This window comes from Pseudophryne corroboree, chromosome 9 (genome assembly GCF_028390025.1).
Source record: "Pseudophryne corroboree isolate aPseCor3 chromosome 9, aPseCor3.hap2, whole genome shotgun sequence".
NCBI lineage: Eukaryota > Metazoa > Chordata > Amphibia > Anura > Myobatrachidae > Pseudophryne > Pseudophryne corroboree.
This window is the reverse complement of record NC_086452.1, coordinates 862,447-888,018: the sequence shown is the minus strand read 5'-3', so window position 1 is coordinate 888,018 and position 25,572 is coordinate 862,447. Positions and strand designations below refer to the sequence as shown.

At 49.1% G+C, this 25,572-nt stretch overlaps 1 protein-coding gene across 2 annotated transcripts in view; it reads left to right on the top strand.

Annotated features, from left to right (window-relative positions):
* CC2D1B (coiled-coil and C2 domain containing 1B) overlaps nt 1-25,572 on the top strand; it is a 408,633-nt gene that overhangs the window by 360,175 nt on the left and 22,886 nt on the right. For both annotated transcript variants that reach the window (XM_063938881.1, XM_063938880.1), the window contains exons 20-23: nt 8,917-8,975; nt 9,325-9,376; nt 12,094-12,193; nt 12,587-12,680. In XM_063938881.1, the coding sequence (XP_063794951.1) occupies nt 8,917-8,975; nt 9,325-9,376; nt 12,094-12,193; nt 12,587-12,680 (305 nt within the window). The remainder of the gene's footprint in view (nt 1-8,916; nt 8,976-9,324; nt 9,377-12,093; nt 12,194-12,586; nt 12,681-25,572) is intronic.

The window sequence follows — 25,572 nt, the reverse complement described above, 5'->3', positions numbered from 1 at the left end:
TACATCTGTATTATATACACTGATCCTGTGCCTGCACCAGCTCTAACCATAGTATACACTGCAGCTGTGTACCTGCTCCCCCCCGCTCACTGCTACATACACTGTATACATCTGTATTATATACACTGATCCTGTGCCCTGCACCAGCTCTAACCATAGTATACACTGCAGCTGTGTACCTGCTCCCCCCCCGCTCACTGCTACATACACTGTATACATCTGTATTATATACACTGATCCTGTGCCCTGCACCAGCTCTAACCATAGTATACACTGCAGCTGTGTACCTGCTCCCCCCCGCTCACTGCTACACATACACTGTATACATCTGTATTATATACACTGATCCTGTGCCCTGCACCAGCTCTAACCATAGTATACACTGCAGCTGTGTACCTGCTCCCCCCCGCTCACTGCTACACATACACTGTATACATCTGTATTATATACACTGATCCTGTGCCCTGCACCAGCTCTAACCATAGTATACACTGCAGCTGTGTACCTGCTCCCCTCCGCTCACTGCTATCATACACTGTATACATCTGTATTATATACACTGATCCTGTGCCCTGCACCAGCCTCTAACCATAGTATACACTGCAGCTGTGTACCTGCTCCCCCCGCTCACTGCTACACATACACTGTATTACATCTGTATTATATACACTGATCCTGTGCCCTGCACCAGCCTCTAACCATAGTATACACTGCAGCTGTGTACCTGCTCCCCCCGCTCACTGCTACATACACTGTATACATCTGTATTATATACACTGATCCTGTGCCCTGCACCAGCTCTAACCATAGTATACACTGCAGCTGTGTACCTGCTCCCCCCTCACTGCTACATACACTGTATACATCTGTATTATATACACTGATCCTGTGCCCTGCACCAGCTCTAACCATAGTATACACTGCAGCTGTGTACCTGCTCCCCCCGCTCACTGCTACATACACTGTATACATCTGTATTATATACACTGATCCTGTGCCCTGCACCAGCCTCTAACCATAGTATACACTGCAGCTGTGTACCTGCTCCCCCCGCTCACTGCTACATACACTGTATACATCTGTATTATATACACTGATCCTGTGCCCTGCACCAGCTCTAACCATAGTATACACTGCAGCTGTGTACCTGCTCCCCCCGCTCACTGCTACATACACTGTATACATCTGTATTATATACACTGATCCTGTGCCCTGCACCAGCTCTAACCATAGTATACACTGCAGCTGTGTACCTGCTCCCCCCGCTCACTGCTACACATACACTGTATACATCTGTATTATATACACTGATCCTGTGCCCTGCACCAGCCTCTAACCATAGTATACACTGCAGCTGTGTACCTGCTCCCCCCGCTCACTGCTACACATACACTGTATACATCTGTATTATATACACTGATCCTGTGCCCTGCACCAGCTCTAACCATAGTATACACTGCAGCTGTGTACCTGCTCCCCCCGCTCACTGCTACATACACTGTATACATCTGTATTATATACACTGATCCTGTGCCCTGCACCAGCTCTAACCATAGTATACACTGCAGCTGTGTACCTGCTCCCCCCGCTCACTGCTACACATACACTGTATACATCTATATTATATACACTGATCCTGTGCCCTGCTCCAGCTCTAACCATAGTATACACTGCAGCTGTGTACCTGCTCCCCCCCGCTCACTGCTACATACACTGTATACATCTGTATTATATACACTGATCCTGTGCCCTGCACCAGCTCTAACCATAGTATACACTGCAGCTGTGTACCTGCTCCCCCCCGCTCACTGCTACACATACACTGTATACATCTGTATTATATACACTGATCCTGTGCCCTGCACCAGCTCTAACCATAGTATACACTGCAGCTGTGTACCTGCTCCCCCCGCTCACTGCTACACATACACTGTATACATCTGTATTATATACACTGATCCTGTGCCCTGCACCAGCTCTAACCATAGTATACACTGCAGCTGTGTACCTGCTCCCCCCCGCTCACTGCTACATACACTGTATACATCTGTATTATATACACTGATCCTGTGCCCTGCACCAGCTCTAACCATAGTATACACTGCAGCTGTGTACCTGCTCCCCCCGCTCACTGCTACATACACTGTATACATCTGTATTATATACACTGATCCTGTGCCCTGCACCAGGCTCTAACCATAGTATACACTGCAGCTGTGTACCTGCTCCCCCCGCTCACTGCTACACATACACTGTATACATCTGTATTATATACACTGATCCTGTGCCCTGCACCAGCTCTAACCATAGTATACACTGCAGCTGTGTACCTGCTCCCTCCGCTCACTGCTACATACACTGTATACATCTGTATTATATACACTGATCCTGTGCCCTGCACCATCCTCTAACCATAGTATACACTGCAGCTGTGTACCTGCTCCCTCCGCTCACTGCTACATACACTGTATACATCTGTATTATATACACTGATCCTGTGCCCTGCACCAGCTCTAACCATAGTATACACTGCAGCTGTGTACCTGCTCCCCCCGCTCACTGCTACATACACTGTATACATCTGTATTATATACACTGATCCTGTGCCCTGCACCAGCTCTAACCATAGTATACACTGCAGCTGTGTACCTGCTCCCTCCGCTCACTGCTACATACACTGTATACATCTGTATTATATACACTGATCCTGTGCCCTGCACCAGCTCTAACCATAGTATACACTGCAGCTGTGTACCTGCTCCCCCCGCTCACTGCTACATACACTGTATACATCTGTATTATATACACTGATCCTGTGCCCTGCACCAGCCTCTAACCATAGTATACACTGCAGCTGTGTACCTGCTCCCCCCCGCTCACTGCTACATACACTGTATACATCTGTATTATATACACTGATCCTGTGCCCTGCACCAGGCTCTAACCATAGTATACACTGCAGCTGTGTACCTGCTCCCCCCGCTCACTGCTACATACACTGTATACATCTGTATTATATACACTGATCCTGTGCCCTGCACCAGGCTCTAACCATAGTATACACTGCAGCTGTGTACCTGCTCCCCCCCGCTCACTGCTACACATACACTGTATACATCTGTATTATATACACTGATCCTGTGCCCTGCACCAGCCTCTAACCATAGTATACACTGCAGCTGTGTACCTGCTCCCCCCCGCTCACTGCTACACATACACTGTATACATCTGTATTATATACACTGATCCTGTGCCCTGCACCAGCCTCTAACCATAGTATACACTGCAGCTGTGTACCTGCTCCCCCCCGCTCACTGCTACACATACACTGTATACATCTGTATTATATACACTGATCCTGTGCCCTGCACCAGCTCTAACCATAGTATACACTGCAGCTGTGTACCTGCTCCCCCCGCTCACTGCTACATACACTGTATACATCTGTATTATATACACTGATCCTGTGCCCTGCACCAGCCTCTAACCATAGTATACACTGCAGCTGTGTACCTGCTCCCCCCCTCACTGCTACATACACTGTATACATCTGTATTATATACACTGATCCTGTGCCCTGCACCAGCCTCTAACCATAGTATACACTGCAGCTGTGTACCTGCTCCCCCCGCTCACTGCTACACATACACTGTATACATCTGTATTATATACACTGATCCTGTGCCCTGCACCAGCTCTAACCATAGTATACACTGCAGCTGTGTACCTGCTCCCCCCGCTCACTGCTACACATACACTGTATACATCTGTATTATATACACTGATCCTGTGCCCTGCACCAGCCTCTAACCATAGTATACACTGCAGCTGTGTACCTGCTCCCCCCCGCTCACTGCTACATACACTGTATACATCTGTATTATATACACTGATCCTGTGCCCTGCACCAGCCTCTAACCATAGTATACACTGCAGCTGTGTACCTGCTCCCCCCGCTCACTGCTACACATACACTGTATACATCTGTATTATATACACTGATCCTGTGCCCTGCACCAGCTCTAACCATAGTATACACTGCAGCTGTGTACCTGCTCCCCCCGCTCACTGCTACACATACACTGTATACATCTGTATTATATACACTGATCCTGTGCCCTGCTCCAGCCTCTAACCATAGTATACACTGCAGCTGTGTACCTGCTCCCCCCGCTCACTGCTACACATACACTGTATACATCTGTATTATATACACTGATCCTGTGCCCTGCACCAGCTCTAACCATAGTATACACTGCAGCTGTGTACCTGCTCCCCCCGCTCACTGCTACACATACACTGTATACATCTGTATTATATACACTGATCCTGTGCCCTGCACCAGCCTCTAACCATAGTATACACTGCAGCTGTGTACCTGCTCCCCCCGCTCACTGCTACACATACACTGTATACATCTGTATTATATACACTGATCCTGTGCCCTGCACCAGCCTCTAACCATAGTATACACTGCAGCTGTGTACCTGCTCCCCCCGCTCACTGCTACACATACACTGTATACATCTGTATTATATACACTGATCCTGTGCCCTGCACCAGCTCTAACCATAGTATACACTGCAGCTGTGTACCTGCTCCCCCCCGCTCACTGCTACACATACACTGTATACATCTGTATTATATACACTGATCCTGTGCCCTGCACCAGCTCTAACCATAGTATACACTGCAGCTGTGTACCTGCTCCCCCCGCTCACTGCTACATACACTGTATACATCTGTATTATATACACTGATCCTGTGCCCTGCTCCAGCCTCTAACCATAGTATACACTGCAGCTGTGTACCTGCTCCCCCCGCTCACTGCTACACATACACTGTATACATCTGTATTATATACACTGATCCTGTGCCCTGCACCAGCTCTAACCATAGTATACACTGCAGCTGTGTACCTGCCCCCCCCGCTCACTGCTACATACACTGTATACATCTGTATTATATACACTGATCCTGTGCCCTGCACCAGCTCTAACCATAGTATACACTGCAGCTGTGTACCTGCTCCCCCCGCTCACTGCTACACATACACTGTATACATCTGTATTATATACACTGATCCTGTGCCCTGCACCAGCCTCTAACCATAGTATACACTGCAGCTGTGTACCTGCTCCCCCCCGCTCACTGCTACACATACACTGTATACATCTGTATTATATACACTGATCCTGTGCCCTGCACCAGCTCTAATTATAGTATACACTGCAGCTGTGTACCTGCTCCCCCCGCTCACTGCTACATACACTGTATACATCTGTATTATATACACTGATCCTGTGCCCTGCACCAGCTCTAATTATAGTATACACTGCAGCTGTGTACCTGCTCCCCCCACTCACTGCTACACATACACTGTATACATCTGTATTATATACACTGATCCTGTGTCCTGCACCAGCTCTAACCATAGTATACACTGCAGCTGTCCTGTTGCTCTATATCTCACTGTGTGACACTGCGGTAGGGTTCTCTGTCCTGTTGCTCTATATCTCTCTGTGTGACACTGCGGTAGGGTTCTCTGTCCTGTTGCTCTATATTTCTCTGTGTGACACTGTGGTAGGGTTCTCTTACCTGTTGCTCTATATCTCTCTGTGTGACACTGCGGTAGGGTTCTCTGACCTGTTGCTCTATAGCTCACTGTGTGACACTGCGGTAGACTTCTCTGTCCTGTTGCTCTATATCTCACTGTGTGACACTGCGGTAGACTTCTCTGTCCTTTTGCTCTATATCTCACTGTGTGACACTGCGGTAGACTTCTCTGTCCTGTTGCTCTATATCTCACTGTGTGACACTGCGGTAGGGTTCTCTGTCCTAATACTCTATATCTCACTGTGTGGCACTGCAGTAGGGTTCTCTGTCCTTTTGCTCTATAGCTCACTGTGTGACACTGCGGTAGGGTTCTCTGTCCTGTTGCTCTATATCTCACTGTGTGACACTGCGGTAGGGTTCTCTGTCCTGTTGCTCTATATCTCACTGTGTGACACTGCGGTAGGGTTCTCTGTCCTGTTGCTCTATATCTCTCTGTGTGACACTGCAGTAGGGTTCTCTGTCCTTTTGCTCTATAGCTCACTGTGTGACACTGCGGTAGGGTTCTCTGTCCTGTTGCTCTATATCTCTCTGTGTGACACTGCGGTAGGGTTCTCTGTCCTGTTGCTCTATATCTCACTGTGTGACACTGCGGTAGACTTCTCTGTCCTGTTGCTCTATATCTCACTGTGTGACACTGCGGTAGACTTCTCTGTCCTGTTGCTCTATATCTCACTGTGTGACACTGCGGTAGTGCTCTCTGTCCTGTTGCTCTATATCTCACTGTGTGACACTTCGGTAGGGTTCTCTGACCTGTTGCTCTATATCTCCCTGTGTGACACTGCGGTAGCGCTCTCTGTCCTGTTGCTCTATATCTCTCTGTGTGACACTGCGGTAGGGTTCTCTGTCCTGTTGCTCTATATCTCACTGTGTGACACTGCGGTAGGGTTCTCTGTCCTGTTGCTCTATATCTCACTGTGTGACACTGCGGTAGGGTTCTCTGTCCTGTTGCTCTATATCTCACTGTGTGACACTGCGGTAGGGTTCTCTGTCCTGTTGCTCTATATCTCACTGTGTGACACTGCGGTAGGGTTCTCTGTCGTGTTGCTCTATATCTCTCTGTGTGACATTGCAGTACGGTTCTCTGACCTGTTGCTCTATTTCTCCCTGTGTGACACTGCGGTATGGTACTCTGACCTTTTGCTCTATATCTCACCGTGTGACACTGCGGTAGACTTCTCTGTACTGTTGCTCTATATCTCACTGTGTGACACTGGAGTAGGGTTCTCTGTCCTGTTGCTCTATAGCTCACTGTGTGACACTGCAGTAGGGTTCTCTGTCCTGTTGCTCTATATCTCTCTGTGTGACACTGCGGTAGGGATCTCTGACCTGTTGCTCTATATCTCCCTGTGTGACACTGCGGTAGCGCTCTCTGTCCTGTTGCTCTATATCTCTCTGTGTGACACTGCGGTAGGGTTCTCTGTCCTGTTGCTCTATATCTCACTGTGTGACACTGCGGTAGGGTTCTCTGTCCTGTTGCTCTATATCTCACTGTGTGACACTGCGGTAGGGTTCTCTGTCCTGTTGCTCTATATCTCACTGTGTGACACTGCGGTAGGGTTCTCTGTCCTGTTGCTCTATATCTCACTGTGTGACACTGCGGTAGGGTTCTCTGTCGTGTTGCTCTATATCTCTCTGTGTGACATTGCAATACGGTTCTCTGACCTGTTGCTCTATTTCTCCCTGTGTGACACTGCGGTATGGTACTCTGACCTTTTGCTCTATATCTCACCGTGTGACACTGCGGTAGACTTCTCTGTACTGTTGCTCTATATCTCACTGTGTGACACTGGAGTAGGGTTCTCTGTCCTGTTGCTCTATAGCTCACTGTGTGACACTGCGGTAGGGTTCTCTGTCCTGTTACTCTATATCTCCCTGTGTGACACTGCAGTAGGGTTCTCTGACCTGTTACTCTATATCTCCCTGTGTGACACTGCGGTAGCGCTCTCTGTCCTGTTGCTCTATATCTCTCTGTGTGACACTGCAGTAGGGTTCTCTGACCTGTTACTCTATATCTCCCTGTGTGACACTGCGGTAGCGCTCTCTGACCTGTTACTCTATATCTCCCTGTGTGACACTGCAGTAGGGTTCTCTGACCTGTTACTCTATATCTCCCTGTGTGACACTGCGGTAGCGCTCTCTGACCTGTTACTCTATTTCTCCCTGTGTGACACTGCAGTAGGGTTCTCTGACCTGTTACTCTATATCTCCCTGTGTGACACTGCGGTAGCGATCTCTGTCCTGTTGCTCTATATCTCCCTGTGTGACACTGCGGTAGTGCTCTCTGTCCTGTTGCTCTATATCTCTCTGTGTGACACTGCAATAGGGTTCTCTGACCTGTTACTCTATATCTCCCTGTGTGACACTGCGGTAGCGCTCTCTGACCTGTTACTCTATATCTCCCTGTGTGACACTGCAGTAGGGTTCTCTGACCTGTTACTCTATATCTCCCTGTGTGACACTGCGGTAGCGCTCTCTGACCTGTTACTCTATATCTCCCTGTGTGACACTGCAGTAGGGTTCTCTGACCTGTTACTCTATATCTCCCTGTGTGACACTGCGGTAGCGATCTCTGTCCTGTTGCTCTATATCTCTTTGTGTGACACTGCGGTAGTGCTCTCTGTCCTGTTGCTCTATATCTCCCTGTGTGACACTGCGGTAGAGTTCTCTGACCTGTTGCTCTATATCTCCCTGTGTGACACTGCGGTAGAGTTCTCTGACCTGTTGCTCTATATCTCCCTGTGTGACACTGCGGTAGTGCTCTCTGTCCTGTTGCTCTATATCTCCCTGTGTGACACTGCGGTAGAGTTCTCTGACCTGTTGCTCTATATCTCCCTGTGTGACACTGCGGTAGAGTTCTCTGACCTGTTGCTCTATATCTCCCTGTGTGACACTGCTGTAGAGTTCTCTGTCCTGTTGCTCTATATCTCCCTGTGTGACACTGCGGTAGCGCTCTCTGTCCTGTTTCTCTATATCTCCCTGTGTGACACTGCGGTAGACTTCTCTGTCCTTTTGCTCTATATCTCACTGTGTGACACTGCGGTAGACTTCTCTGTCCTGTTGCTCTATATCTCACTGTGTGACACTGCGGTAGGGTTCTCTGTCCTGTTGCTCTATATCTCTCTGTGTGACACTGCGGTAGTGCTCTCTGTCCTGTTGCTCTATATCTCTCTGTGTGACACTGCGGTAGTGCTCTCTGTCCTGTTGCTCTATATCTCTCTGTGTGACACTGCGGTAGGGTTCTGGTTAAGTTTTCTGTCTCTTGTTGCTCATTTGGTAATTTTTTATTTCTCCTCTTTACAGGAATGGCACCTAATGATCTGCATGCATTTGTGAAGTTTGAATTCCCGTATCCCAGCACGGTAAGAGAGGAGAGGGCCTCTGTCATTTTATTTCCACCAGTCTTGGGCCGTGAGAACTTCTGGCATACAGTGCACATTGTTACTGATCTCATACTGCTCTGAGAACGTCAGATATTTATATTATTGTACATCAAGGGTATTCAGTCTGTGGCCCTCCAGTTGCTGAACTACACATCCCAGCAAACCCTGCCACAGTTAACACTGTTTTAGAGAATGCTGAGATTTGTAGTTCTACAGCAGCTGGAGGGCCATATGTTGACTACCCCTTGGGTACAGTGGTGGAACGTGGTAGGTTTGGATTTCGCACTGTGGTACTTGTTCTTTAGAAGCCACTTTTCATGTTTTTCAGGAACAGCCTCAGAAAAATAAAACCTTTGTTGTTAAGAGCACGAACTCTCCAGGTAAGATCTTCACGCGGTTACTACGCTTCTATTGTATACAGTGTAATATCTCCTCGCCATGAAATCACTGCTTTTGTAGTACATAAAGTAGAATTATGGGAGACTCCTAATAAAGCTGCCACCGTGAGTTTCTCACCTGGAATCCTTGCATTTAGCTGTCCAGTGTCTCTCACTTGGGAAATGAAGTGTCAGCTCACACTTCACACAACGTTCCATATGGATGATCCAGGGACTGTGTTCTCAGCTGCAATTTGTTTGGCCATTCTAACAGCTGACAAGTCACCACGGTCTCTATTTCTATATGTTTATTATTTATTTATTAGCAGTTTCTTATAGAGCGCAGCAAATTCTGTTGCGCTTTTCAAACGGAAACAACAATGATAAAAGAGAACAGGGTTAAAGCAGACAGAGGTAGAAGGGCCCTGCTCGCAAGCTTACACTCTACAGGGAAATAGGCATTGATACACAAGGATAGGTGATATCTATTGCAGAGTCATCCACCAGATTGCAGAGGCTCTAGGTGGGCTGTATGATATGGTCACACAATGATGTTAGCCTGGGGTCAGGAGGGTGTGAAGGATGAGAGGATGTGTGTGGACTGTACAGAGAGGATGTAATTGGATAGGAAAGTTCTTATGAAGGTTATGTGAGTCTGGAATGTGATAAGCTGCCTGAAGAGGTGAGTGTTCATGGAACGCTTCAAGGTTTGGAGACTAGATGTGGCCGGATATCGTGATGTTTGACCGATGGTTATTATTGCGGTTTCCAATTAAAGGCCAATTTATAATGCCCGCAATTGGTCTCGCGATCGTGCAATAATACTCGTGGTCAGGTATAAGTCCCCAATCCCATGTGTTTTTTCGGCTCCGGCAGCCCGTTCTAACCCGAGGCACCTGAAGTATAATCCTCGATAAACGCTGGTATCAGTAAAAAAAGATGCCGGCATTGGGGCTAATATGATCACCCCCAGCAGGAAAGTGTCGCTGCTAATAGGAAACCGTCCTAGAGGAGAGTCTTTTTGTGCGTGGGAGGGCATTCCACAGAGTGGGTGCAGCCAGAAGAAAGTCCTGCAATCGTGAGTGGGAGCGAGTAATGAGTGTGGATGAGAGACGTAGATCTTGTGCAGAGCGGAGAGGTCGGGTTGGGAGATATTGGGCGGGATGTACTAAAGCAAAAATGCGGTAAAACCCCCGAAAACGGGGGTTTTACCGCATTTTCATATTTACTAAGACCCTACCGCAGCGTTTTCGGCGTCCAGGGTTTCGCCATCTCTGGATGGCGAAACCCTATAGAAGCCTATGGGCTTCTTTTCGCCGACCGCCGCAACCCGCCGACACCGTCGACCCCCGCCGACCCCCCTTCCCCCTGGCTTACCTTCCTCCAGGCTGCCCTGGACCCGGAAGGTAGTGTCCTCCTCCCCCTAGCAACGCAGCCGGACGTCCTTCCGGCTGCAGGGGGGAGGAGGAGGTGCCGGGGGCAGCCTGCTGCTGCTTCCCGGCATCTAGCCAGTGTGGGGACCCCGGGGAGGTGACGGAGACCCCCCGCAGACCACTTAACAGGTATCGCGGGGGGCCTCCGTCACCGCATCGCGATGTTGATCGCATATGTTAGTACATATGCGATCAACATCGCTGCGGTAACCGGCGAGGGGCGGCGATGTATGTTAATACATCCCGCCCATTATGAGATAAGAGAAGAGATGTATGATGGTGTAGTTTGGATAATGGCCTTGTGTGCGAGTAACAGTATTTTATATTGAATGCGGTAGAGTACAGGTAACCAATGGAGGGACTGACAGAGCGGATCAGCAGATGATGAACGTCTAGCGAGGAAGATTAGCCTCGCAGCTGCAGTCAGAATGGATTGTAGTGGTGAGAGCCTATGTTTGGGAAGACCGGTCAGGAGACTATTCAATAATCAATGCGGGAGATAATGAGAGCGTGGATTAGAGTGTTTGCTGTGCTTGGACACGCCTGTGTTTTGTCACCCACAAACGCCCTCTTGACAATCTCCTTGCGATCGGCTGTGCGAATGGATTCTTTGCATAATCCATCGCCCAGCAACGATCCACTTTGTAGTTGTACTACGCGCCTGAACATTCGGGTGCATGCGCCGTTCTGACCTGATCGCTGCGATGTGAAAAATCCATGCGTGCGATCAGGTCTGAATGCCCCCCCCTAGGTCTGAAATAGGCCCCTAGTTTGGATATGCTTCAGAGATGTATATAAGATGATTTAGAGAGAGATTGTGTGGAACAGATCAGAGTCAGGATGACGCCTAGGCAGCGAGCATGTGGGGTAGATTGCAGAGTTCTCAGCAGTGAGAGGGATATCAGGTTGGTAACTACTATTGGGTCTTGCTGAACTAATTGAGTCTCATGATCGGCTCTTTTATATCTTAATCTGTCCAGTTTTGCAGTCTAAATGCAGACGTACTTGAAGTGTCTGAATGAATAGACTTGTAGTGATTCCATTGTGGAAAGCCGTGTTATTTCTGCTGGCGACAGAGGAGCCGGTTCTGTATTTGTATGTCTCTGTATTTGTATGTGTGTACATGTGGACAGGCTCCCGCAGTCCGCTCTGATAATCCTCGGCGTGTGCTTCAGTTTCTCACCAGGTTCCACCGTGTAACACTTACGTCTACTGTACAGTTATTTACTTTTTACCACTAGCAAGCCTTTATATTTACAGATGGTTTATTCTTATGTCATCCACCAGAATACGAGCAGTCCTTTACATTGAACATTAACCGGAATCACAGAGGCTTCAAAAGAGTGGTTCAGGCCAAAGGAATCAAGTTTGAAATCTTCCATAAGGGGTGAATGCCTTGTTGGGAATAAGTGACGCTCAGTTGCGTGATGGTGTCATGGCGGTGTCTTCCATGATCACGTATTAATGGTGGTTCAGTTTCCATATATTTTAGGTGTACATGTAGCATTTTTACAGTGTTTGAGCCTAACCCTATGACGTGGGCCATCAGCTTTTCACTGTGGACACTTTTACCATGTGTACCTTGTGAATATTGCCACATATTTCTCTGCCTGCAGTCCTCATTGCTGAAAGCACAGTGTGTGTCTACAAGGTGTCATTCTGGCATCACGGGCAAGGGAATCTGACATTTTACCCCATCACCCCCCTCCTCTATCCCCCCCCCCCCCCCACCCTCTCAATTTATCTTGGACTGCAGATAATTATATCTGTAATTTTGCAGTGTGTTCCTGCTGAGGAGTGATAAGCAGATCGGCACAGCGTGTGTTAAACTGGATAAGTTGGAGACGCAGTGTGAAATCCGGGAGATTGTAGAGGTAAGACAACGTACCTGTGTATCTATATATCTATATACACTATGCAAAGAACATTTGTGCAAATTTAATCCCAACTGTTCAAGAAACAATATTTGTTGGTTAATTTACTCCTAGTTCTTAATTCTGTTTTTATGTATTACATGACTGTGTTCCTGAATCCTGGGCTACAGTATCTGTGCCAACGTACAGTGGGCAGGATGTACTAATGTACATCGCCGCCCTGCGCAACGTCACGGATCGCATATGTACTTACATATGCAATCAGCATTGCGGAGGACAGCTCTTCCGATAAGCGCTGTCCTCCGCAATCCCCAGCGGCTGCCTGACTTCCGGGATTCGGCCCCCGGGAGTCAATCTGCGCTTGTGCAGAATGACTGAGGCGGCCGCGAGGCATGCTGGGTGGGATCTGATCGGATCTCTCACACAGCGCCACGGAGAGAAGCACATAGGCTTCTATGGGGTATCGCCAGCGAAAGCTGGCAAACCCCGCCGCGGTGCTCACCGGCTGGGGGATAGTACATCAGGAAAATGCGGTAAACGGGGTTTAAAACATTTTCCGCTTAGTACATCCCGCCCAGTATGGTTGAAAACCACTGCAATAATGACATAGCGGAAAAATGTAATGAGTTTTTCTTATCTGTTTTCACAAGAAAGGACCAGATGGCGGGATTAACACACAACCTCAGCAACGATAATGTCTCACTGCTAAGTGCTTATTTAGTGAGGAAGTAGTCTGTGACCGATTAAAAAAAATAAAAAATAATAATATTAATAAGTTACCTGGTCCCGGTGACATTCACCCAAGGGTTCTCAGGGAGCTACACTCCGAACTAGCGAGACCACTATTTTATCTTCAATGACTCCCTTACATCAGGTATGGTTCCCAAGGACTGGTGAATAGTGGAAGTTGTGCCGATATTCAAAATGGGAAGTAAATCTGATCCGGGTAATTATAGACCAGCAAGTCTTACATCTATAGTGGGGAAAGTATTGGAAGGTATTTTAAGGGATAGTATAGAGAAGTTCCTTGAAGCCAATAAGGTTATTAATAGGAACCCACATGTGAAGGACAGATCATTCCAAACTAACTTACTAGGCTATTACGAAACAGCGCAAATTTAGATCAGGTGGAGGAGATGGATGTAATCTTTTTAGACATTGCTAAAGCTTTCGACACAGTACCACACATGCGACTTATCTATAAATTAAGTGACCCTGGGCTAGGGAGCACAATATGCACTTGGGTTAGTAATTGGTTAGATAATAGGGAGCAGAGTTGGGCTGAAGTGCTAAGTGGTGTGCCACAAGGGTCTGTACTTGGACCACTATTGTTCAACATTTTCATTAACAACCTAACAGAAGGTCTAGAGATCACGGTGTCAATTTTTGCTGATGATACCAAATTGTGTAAGGTTATAAATGCGGAGGAGGATGCTGAGTCTCTTCAGAACGACTTAGTTAAATTGGAAGCATGGGCAGCCAAGTGGAGAATGCGCTTCAATACAGACAAGTGTAAGGTAATGCACTGTGGTAACAAGAACAAAAATTACACCTACCTACTAAATGGGGTAAAATTAGGTGATTCTGTACTGGAAAAGGACTTAGGTGTCCTCATAGATAGCAAACTAAGCAGTAGTACCCAAAGTAGGACTGCAGCAAAGAAGGCTAATAAGATATTAGCACGCATAAAACGGGGAATTGATGCTAGGGACGAGTGTTATACTCCCGTTATATAAATCACGAGTGAGGCCACATCTTGAATATTGTGCACAATTTCGGGCACCGTAGTACAAAAAGGATATCCTGGAACTAGAAAAGGTTCAGAGGCGGGCGACCAAACTAATTAAGGGTATGGAGACACTGGAATACGAGGAAAGGCTTGCAAGGCTAGGCATGTTTACACTGGAAAAGATTAAGAGGGGACATGATCAACATTTCCAAGTATATAAGGGGACAATGGGGGTCATTCCGAGTTGTTCGCTCGCAAGCTGTTTTTAGCAGCTTTACACACGCTAAGCCGCCGCCTACTGGGAGTGAATCTTAGCATCTTAAAATTGCGAACGAAAGATTCTCAAAATTGCGATTACACACCTCTTAGCAGTTTCTGAGTAGCTTCAACCTTACTCGGCATCTGCGATCAGTTCAGTGCTTGTCGTTCCTGGTTTGACGTCATAAACACACCCAGCGTTCGCCCAGACACTCCTCCGTTTCTCCAGCCACTCCCGCGTTTTTCCCAGAAACGGTAGCGTTTTTCCGCACACACCCATAAAACGGCCAGTTTCCGCCCAGTAACACCCACTTCCTGTCAATCACACTACAATCACCAGAACGAAGAAAAAGCCGTGAGTAAAATTCCTAACTGCATAGCAAATTTACTTGACGCAGTCGCACTGCGGACATTGCGCATGCGCACTAAGCGGAAAATCGCTGCGATGCGAAAAAAATTACGGAGCGAACAACTCGGAATGACCCCCAATACACAGAGCTTGTAGGGGGATTTGGTTTTGGTAAGATAAACACAGAGAACACGTGGACACCCGCTGAGGTTGGAGGAGATGAGATTTTGCACACAGAGACAAAGAGGTTTCTTCACAGTAAGGGCAATACGTGTTTGGAATTCCCTGCCTGAGAGAGTAGTAATGGCGGACTCGGTTATTACTTTCAAGAATGGGCTAGATAAATTATTATTGGATAAGGATATACAGGATTATGGTGGGTAGATCGTGCAAAATATATATATATATATATATATATATATATATATATATATAAAATTTTATTTTTTTTAAAGAGGGGGGAAAAAATCCATAACCCAAATTTACCTTCCAGGGACGTTGCCAAACAATACGGCGTGCCAGTATGGACGTAGCTGACCTTCGCGACCAACACTCCAGCCTCAGATGATGCTTCCTGAATATAATATGACTGATATAATATGAATCAGTCTTAATATGTGTTAGATACATTCTGCCTTCATCAGAAATATCCATAGGCAGTTCTTCCTCCAGAGCCTGCACCCAAGCTGCTATAGCCTTTGCAGCCCAGGAAGCTGCCACAGTGGGTGTGTGTATAGCCCATGTGAGAGAACAAATAGATTTCATGCAACTTTTAATACGTTTGTCTGTTGGTTCCCTCAAGGAGGTGACAGTGGTATCAGTGGATGACACTATGAGACAGGTGACATGAGAGTCCACTGGAGGTGAAGTTTCCCATTTGTTACAGATAGCTGCTGGCAGAGGATAACGAGCTAAGGCCCGTTTAGGCAAAGGGAACTTCTTACCCGGAGTGTTCCAGGGTTCTCGCCTAATGTCCATTAAATGAGCGAATGGGGTAATTCAGTTTTAATCACCTTCTGCTTTTTAAACACATCGGTTCCTCCTCCTCTGAGAGTTGTAGAATATGCTTTATTGCTTCCACAAGGGCAGGAACATCTACTAAAATAGGAGCCCCCTCTTCTGTTGCACAGGAGTCTGTATCAGATAGAGCTGTATGCTCCCCCTCCACTTCAGAAGACACCTCTCAGACGACTGTGGACTGAGAGGATGAGGTAGCCTGCTTAGAGGGATGGGTGGCATGCTTTATGCCCTGTCAGACCTTATGTCTAGTCAAAGTCTGATTCAGTTGTTGCAGCTGATTTGACAAATTATCCGCCTAAGGCGGATTCACTACAGGTACCACAGTAGGAGGTAGTGTCATAGGGGGGCGGTCTACCTAACAGTGTAGAAAAGGCCGCCCAGGGAGGCTCCTGCGTCGGGGCAGGAGCAGCAGACTGACTAGGAATTGTATAACAGGTAGCACAGAAACCATCATTTAACATATCCTCTGATAAATCTGCTGAGCATACTCACACCGGGGATTATGATTGCTTGCGTCTCTTATTGTTAGACAGAGTAGTAAAACAAAATGGACTCGCACTGTACAGTAAATGCAATGCGGACTCAGTACAGCGGTATGTGACTTAGGCACAGATATAAATATATAGATATACTGTGAGTTATAACCCAAACAGCACTTTAGCCCAGGTTATAGGAATAACAGTAAAATATATCTGAGATACACTGAAAGTGAAACCAGACAGCAGACCTATCACATAGCCACAATGCACAAAATATACAACATAACTGCAATGAACACTTGTATCAACTACTCAGCCATTATAAGGCAGGTAGGATATTCTGCTGTGTCGGACGTTTTTACAGGAAGACATAGCCCAGCAATCCCGGAGACCTGCTTGCTGTCTTGCTGTAAGATGGTCGCCCGATCTCTGTGAGGGAAAGGGGGAGAGTGAGGCAGCTCAAGGCAGGAGATCTGTAGTAGATGGCGCCCAGAGCTGGGGGAGGGGCTGCCGGTCAAAGAGCCGCCTCACCTATTCTGGTACTGATGGTCCTTATTAAATAGGTGATAAACCACCAGGGAGTGTGCTTAAATTGTTTGGTGCCCAGATTCCTGATCCACCACTACAACTCCAATATTTCTCTGTGGAAACCCTATGTACCCTGCTGCAGAAATATAACTTTTATTTCTGTATTTCTAGAATAAGCAGGTGCAGAATATTTTACATCATGTATGATCGGGAAATGAGGTCGTTACTAATATCTTCTCATAATCAAACATGTTTTTAAATATTTTGCAGATCCTTCTTCTTCCCCATACTTGCCATGACCTGTGGTAGCACCCCAACATACTAATATTAGGGGTCTCCAATAAAATAGCTGAATGACATTTTTCCTGTGCACCAGACACCCTTCTCCTTGCACAAACGTAACCGTAATACAGCGTAAAAACACACACACAAAAATGACGTGAAAACGGTCACAGCTGTTATTATATACCAATGGTGGAAATAAAAGCACAAAGGTGAGAGCTCTCGTACGGGACCGTCCGGTCACAGAAATTGTCTCACAACAAAAAATTAACCCTAATGCAGGGCTCGACAGATCCCAGGGGGCTCAGGTAGCCATGGCAACTAGATTTTGCTGCCTGGCTACCAGATTATGCAGGGACGGGAGTAAGCTCCTCTTTAGCCCCACCGGAGATTTGTAGGCGTGCCTGTGCTGTATTGTGAAGGCCTGCATGTGCGGAGTGTCTGTCCTGGCCTGCATGTGCAGAGTGTCTGTCCTGGCCTGCATGTGTCTGTCCTGGCCTGCATGTGCGGAGTGTCTGTCCTGGCCTGCATGAGTGCTGAGTGTCTGCCCTGGCCTGCATGTGCGGAGTGTCTGCCCTGGCCTGCATGTGCAGAGTGTCTGTCCTGGCCTGCATGTGTCTGTCCTGGCCTGCATGTGCGGAGTGTCTGTCCTGGCCTGCATGAGTGCTGAGTGTCTGCCCTGGCCTGCATGTGCGGAGTGTCTGCCCTGGCCTGCATGTGCAGAGTGTCTGTCCTGGCCTGCATGTGTCTGTCCTGGCCTGCATGTGCAGAGTGTCTGTCCTGGCCTGCATGTGCAGAGTGTCTGTCCTGGCCTGCATGTGCAGAGTGTCTGTCCTGGCCTGCATGTGCAGAGTGTCTGTCCTGGCCTGCATGTGCAGAGTGTCTGTCCTGGCCTGCATGTGCAGAGTGTCTGTCCTGGCCTGCATGTGCAGAGTGTCTGTCCTGGCCTGCATGTGCAGAGTGTCTGTCCTGGCCTGCATGTGCAGAGTGTCTGTCCTGGCCTGCATGTGCAGAGTGTCTGTCCTGGCCTGCATGAGTGCTGAGTGTCTGTCCTGGCCTGCATGTGCAGAGTGTCTGTCCTGGCCTGCATGTGCAGAGTGTCTGTCCTGGCCTGCATGTGCAGAGTGTCTGTCCTGGCCCGCATGAGTGCTGAGTGTCTGTCCTGGCCCGCATGAGTGCTGAGTGTCTGTCCTGGCCCGCATGAGTGCGGAGTGTCTGTCCTGGCCTGCATGTGCGGAGTGTCTGTCCTGGCCTGCATGTGCAGAGTGTCTGTCCTGGCCTGCATGTGCAGAGTGTCTGTCCTGGCCTGCATGTGCAGAGTGTCTGTCCTGGCCTGCATGAGTGCTGAGTGTCTGTCCTGGCCTGCATGTGCAGAGTGTCTGTCCTGGCCTGCATGTGCAGAGTGTCTGTCCTGGCCTACATGAGTGCTGAGTGTCTGTCCTGGCCTGCATGAGTGCTGAGTGTCTGTCCTGGCCTGCATGAGTGCTGAGTGTCTGTCCTGGCCTGCATGAGTGCTGAGTGTCTGTCCTGGCCTGCATGTGCGGAGTGTCTGTCCTGGCCTGCATGTGCAGAGTGTCTGTCCTGGCCTGCATGTGCAGAGTGTCTGTCCTGGCCTGCATGAGTGCTGAGTGTCTGTCCTGGCCTGCATGAGTGCTGAGTGTCTGTCCTGGCCTGCATGTGCGGAGTGTCTGTCCTGGCCTGCATGTGCAGAGTGTCTGTCCTGGCCTGCATGTGCAGAGTGTCTGTCCTGGCCTGCATGAGTGCAGAGTGTCTGTCCTGGCCTACATGAGTGCAGAGTGTCTGTCCTGGCCTACATGAGTGCAGAGAGTCTGTCTTGGCCTGTATGTGCGGAGTGTCTGCCCTGGCCCGCATGTGCAGAGTGTCTGCCCTGGCCCGCATGTGCAGAGTGTCTGCCCTGGCCCGCATGTGCAGAGTGTCTGCCCTGGCCCGCATGTGCAGAGTGTCTGCCCTGGCCCGCATGTGCAGAGTGTCTGCCCTGGCCCGCATGTGCAGAGTGTCTGCCCTGGCCCGCATGTGCAGAGTGTCTGCCCTGGCCCGCATGTGCAGAGTGTCTGCCCTGGCCCGCATGTGCAGAGTGTCTGCCCTGGCCCGCATGTGCAGAGTGTCTGCCCTGGCCCGCATGTGCAGAGTGTCTGCCCTGGCCCGCATGTGCAGAGTGTCTGCCCTGGCCCGCGCTTACTGCTCTGCCTGTTCATCCCATCCTGCGCTGTCTCTAATAAGAGGGTCTATGCGTGGCCAGGGATTGCGGCTTCAGCGGGGGGAGTGATGTGTTCACTGGTTGGGGGGGATTGTTTGCCCGAGGGAATGCTGCAGAGGGCTGGTATGCCCGGGGGCCCCCTCAGTGGTGTGGGCGTGGGGTTGGATTGCCGGGGGGGGGGGGGGGGGGGCTGCTCAGTAATGTGGCTGCAGGGGTGGGAGGGTTCAGGGTTTTTTTTTTTATGGGGGGGATAGTGACAACAGTGGTCTTACACTTTTATCCTGGCTCCTAGATTTTAGAAACAAGTGTCAGTCCCCCACAAGTGTGCATGTGCTTCAGGCAGGTGGCCGAGTGGTTCTTATCTGCCTTCAGCATTCTATGAGTGGGGTCCAGCACTGAGCCAAGGAAGGGGTGATAGTTTCTACTCAGCAAAGTGTCAGACCACAGCAGCGTAGACGGAGGGTAGCGCTCACACCTCTCTCTTGCACCATCTATGGCCACTGACCGTCATGCGTTACCTCCTGCTGTGCCTCATCGGTCAGGATGAAACACAATAACAATCTTGCAGTGTAATATAGTGGGGGTGGGCAGCTCAAAAATTCCAAGACGCAGGATCGCCTCAGGCCATTACTTCTTATAACATCCTAACCCTGATCCGAATCTGCAAATTTTATACTGATTGCTCGCCTGAGGTGCATGCGTTGGTATATAGAGAGAAGAGCAGGGGGGGAGGACACATCCTTGAGGGGCCCCCGTGCTGATCGTGCGCCCACTAGATGTGAATGACTCGGCTTTTACCAGGAAGTCGATGATACAGAAGCATGTTGATTCTGGGACCCCTAAGGAGAGGAGTTTGGCTTGCAGGATACTGGGGACGATTGTGTTGAATGCCGAACTGAAGTCGACAAATAGGACCCCTGCATAAGAGCCCGGTCGGTCTAGGTGCTGTAGGATGTAGTGCAGCTTCAAGTTAACTGCGTCCTCGAGCTTCCTGTTCACTCGGTATGCGACCTGCAAGGGGTCTAGGTGGGTGTTAGTCGCTTCTCTCAGGTGTTTCAGCACCAGCCGTTCAAACACTTTCATTGCCACAGTTGTTAGTGCAATCATAACCAGTATCACCCCCTGCATGCTGATTGGCTGGCTCCCAGCAATAACAAATTAACCCTGAAACTGCCAACTACGCTAGGACAATTAGGTATGAAGAACATGGCTCGCATTCCTATAAATGGGATCAAATCCATGTGTGTCCCCAAAAATAGGATTTTAATTACCTACCGGTAAATACTTTTCTCGTAGTCCATAAAAGATATTGGGGATACTTCGTACGATGGGGTATAGACGGGGTCCAAAGGAGCCGACGCACTTTAAAGTTCTTCACTGGGTGTGCTGGCTCCTCCCCTCTATGCCCCTCCCACAGGCAGTTATAGGACATATACGAGAGAAGGAACATAACAATGAGTGGTGAGATTGATACACCAGCACATCAACAGCAACGGCTGAACAGGTAACCATAGAAAAGACAACCTGCAGAAAAGTCATTAGTAGGTAATTAGAATCCTATTATCTATAGCATCCATAAGGGATATTGGGGAGACTTCGTACGATGGGGACGTCACAAAGCTTCCAAAACGGGCGGGAACGTGCAGAGACGTCTGCAGCACCGCCTGCCCATACTGGGATTTCTCTTTTGCCAGGGTATCAAACTTGTAGAACTTATCAAAAGTGTTCTTTCCCGACCAGGTAGCAGCTCGGCATAGTTGCAAGACCGAGACTCCACGGGCAGCTGCCCAGGAATAGCCCACCGATCTTGTAGAGTGGGCCTTCAGCGGTACAGGTAAGGCTGCCGGCACATAGGCCTGTTGAATAGTAAGCCTAAGCCAACTAGCAATGGACTGCTCTGAAGCAGGGCAACCTTTATTCGGCGCATTATAGAGCAAGAACAAGGAATCCGTCTTTCTGATCCGAGCCATTCGCTTGGGGTGGTCTTCACTTTGCCGGCGGCCGGGCTCCCGACGACCAGCATACCGGCGCTGGAATCCCGACCGCCGGCATACTGACAGTTCTTCTCCCTCTTGGGGGTCCACAACCCCCCTGGAGGGAGAATAGATAGCGTAGCGTACCGCCGTACCCACAGCGAGCCCACAAGGGGCTCATTTGCGCTCGCCCAGCTGTCGGTATGCCGGCGGTCAGGATTCCGGCGCTGGTATGCTAATCGCCGGGAGCCCGACCGCCGGCATACCATACTACACCCGTTCGCTTGACATAGATCTTCAAGGCTCGCACAGCATCCAGTGCCTTCGGAGGAGCAGAAGTGCTAGAACTGGACAGAACCAGAATAGACTGATTCAAGTGGAATGCAGAGACAACCTTCGGCAGGAACTGCTGCCTAGTCTGAGCCGCTCTGTCCTCTTAAAAGACCAAGTAGGGACTTTTACACGATAAGGCCCCCAATTCTGAGACACGTCTAACAGAAGCCAGGGCCAGTAAAATCACTGTCTTCCACGTGAGGTACTTGTCTTCTACTGTCATCATAGGTTCAAACCAGGAGGACTGTAGATATTCCAACACCACATTCAAATCCCTACGGCACAAAAGGAGGTTGTATGTGGAGCACCCCTTGCAAGAAGGTCTGAACTTCTGGCAACACTGCCAATTTCTTCTGAAAGAAAATTGAGAGAGCTGAAATCTGGACCTTAATGGCACCCAGACGTAAGCCCTTATCCACACCAGCCTGCAGGAAACATAAGAAACGTCCCAAGTGGAACTCTGCAGGCGGATACGTGCATTCCTCGCACCAAGAGACATATCTCCTCCAGATATGATAGTGTTTTGACGTCACAGGTTTCCGGGACTGAACCATGGTAGCAATAACCTTCTTGGAAAGGCCCTTGTGAGCTAGGATGTTCCGCTCAATCTCCATGCCGTCAAACAAAGTCACCGTAAGTCCGGGTAGACGAATGGCCCTTGTTGAAGAAGATCTCTTCTTAGTGGTAGAGGCCAAGGGTCTTCGACGGACATGTCCAGAAGATCCGCGTGCCACGCCCTCCATGGCCAATCTGGGGAAATCAGAGTTGCCTGGACTCCCTGATTTCTGATTCGCTTGAGCACCCTTGGGAGCAACAGAATCGGAGGAAACAGGTAGACCAGCCGGTAAGGCCAAGGTGACATCTACTGCACTCGCCTGAGGGTCCCTGGTTCGTGAGCAATACCAGTGAAGCTTCTTGTTAAGTCGAGAAGCCATTATGTCTGTTTGTGGACAACCCCACCAGTTGATGATCTGCTGAAACACCTGATGGTGGAGCCCCCACTCCCCTGGGTGGAGATCGTGACGACTCAGGAAGTCCGCTTCCCGGTTTTCCACTCCCGGAATGAAGATTGCTGACATTGCTCTTGCATTTCTTTCTGTCCAGAGGAGTGTGACACCTCTCGCATGCAGGCTCTGCTTTTTGTCCCTCCTTGCCTATTGATGTACGCCACTGCTGTGGCGTTGTCCGACTGTACTTGGATCGCGTGATACTTGAGCAGAGGAGAGGCCTGAAGCAGAGCATTGTAGATCGCCCAAAGTTCCAGAATGTTGATCGGAAGGAGGGCTTTGTGGGCTGACCACCTGCCCGGGAACTGAGCCCCTTGGGTGATAACTCCCCATCGTCTCAGATTCGCATCCGTCGTGAGGAGGATCCAATCCTGAATCCCGAAACTCCGGCCTTCCAGGAGATTGGAGGACTGCAGCCACCACAGGAGGGAAATCCTGGCCTGATGTGACAGCCGTATCATCCGGTGCATCTGTAGATGTGATCCGGACCACTTGCTCAGGAGATCCAATTGAAATGTTCTGGCATGGAACCTCCCATATTGGATCGCCTCGTATGAGGCAACCATCTTCCCCAACAATCTTATGCAAAGATGGATGGATACTCGAGCAGGTCGGAGCACCATGCGGACCATCTCCTGAAGTGTTCTCGCTTTGTCCTCCGGGAGGAACACCTTCTGGGCCACAGTAGCCAGTAACATCCCCAGGAATAAGAGCCGCTGAGTTGGCTCCAAGTGGGACTTCTGTAAATTGAGAATCCACCCATGGTGTGACAGAAGTTGGATAGTGTGGTCGATATGGAGCAATAAAAGCTCCCTGGATCTTGCTTTTATCAGGAGATCGTCCAGGTAAGGGACAACATTGACCCCCTGGATCCAGAGCTTGAACATTTATCTCCCACCATTACCTTTGTGAATATCCTCTGAGCTGTGGACAGGCCGAAGGGCAGTGCCTGGAACTTGTAGTGATCGTCCAGTAGGGTAAACCTCAGATGAGCCTGATGAGGTGGCCAAATTGGACTATGAAGGTAGGCGTCCTTGATACCCAAGAAAACCATGAATTCCTGTTCTTCCAGGCCCACAATCACTGCTCTCAAGGATTCCATTTTGAACCTGAAAACCTTCCAAGTAAGGGTTCAAGGACTTTAGATTCAAAATGGGTCTTACCGAACCGTCTGGCTTCGGTACCACAAACAGGTTGGAGTAATAACCCCTTCCTCATTGTGGTATTTGTACTGGAACAATAACGTGGGACTGGACCAACTTTTGGATGGCCTCTTGCAGCGTAACTTGCATATCCTCCAAAGTTTGATTTGAAAAATCATTGGGGAGGAGAACCGTCGAATTCCAGCTTGTATCCCTGAGAAATGAGGTCCTTGACACAGGTATCCTGTCCGGAAACCTCCCAGACGCAGCTGAAGTGTTGCAGTCAAGCACCCACCTCGAGATCCCCTCGGGGTGGGTGGGCGCAGTCATGCTGAGGACTTTGTGGAAGCAGAACTGGTGCTCTGTTCCTGAGAACCGTTGTTTGCAGGTATTGTCTTACCTTTGGTGCCTCTAGCCGCATTGGAGGCACCACTGGCCCTAGATCGAAATCTGTTAGACCGAAAGGACTGAACAGATGGTAGGAATGCCTAGCCGGTGGGGCCCCAGAGGGGAGAAACGTGGATTTCCCTGCAGTGACTTTGGAAATCCACGTATTCAACTCAACCCCAAAGAGCCATTCCCCAGAAAAAGGGAGAGATTCCACACTGCACTTGGATTCTGCGTCCTTTATCCACTGACGCAACCACAAGGCCCTGCGCGCTGACACTGCCATGGCAGAAGTCCTAGCATTAATATTGCCCATCTTCTTGAGCGAGTCGCACAGGACGCGTGCAGTGTCCTGAATGTGCTTCAGGAGAGTCACAGTAGTGACCAGGGACATATCACCAGAGAGGCCCTCCTGAATTTGAGAAGCCCACGTGTGTATGGAATGGGTCATCCAGCAACCTGCTATAACCGGTCTTTGCGATGCACCTGCTGCTGTGTACATAGACTTTAGTGTAGTCTCTATTTTTCTGTCCCCAGGGTCCTTCATGGTAAAGGAGCCCGGGGCAGGCAGCACCACCTTTTTAGACAGTCGAGAGACTGATACGTCAACTCCCGGGGGTTCTTCCCAGAATTTCCTGCCTTCAGGATCAAATGGAAAAGTGTGCAAAATTCTTTTTGACACTTGCTATTTTTTCTCTGGATTTTTCCAGGCTAACTTAAACAGGTCATCTAGATCTGCAGAATCAGGGAAAGTGACATTAGGCTTGTTCTGTGTAAAGAAAAACAAATGCTGTGACGCAGTGTCCTCTAGAGGGAGCTTTAACACGTCCTGTATAGCCAGAAGGAGGGGTTCAATATCCTGAGCAGAAGTGGAATCCCCACTAACGGGATTCAAGTCATCCCCATCCTCCGTATATCATCATCTGAATCAGAAAATAAGGCAGGTAAACCACGCTTTTGTGGTCCTGAGTTAGAGAGGGGGGCTGTGTAACATCTGCCCTAGCAGCTAAGTCTGCAATAGCCTGTTGCAGTAGCTGAGTTTTCTGAACATGAGTTGTGATGACATATCAGACATCGTATTCTTAAGGGCCACTAGCCAGGAGGGCTCTTGACCCTCTCCCCCAGTCCCCTCACTGATTTATGAAGATTGGCTGCATTGCTCACATGAAACAGAATCAGATAATACT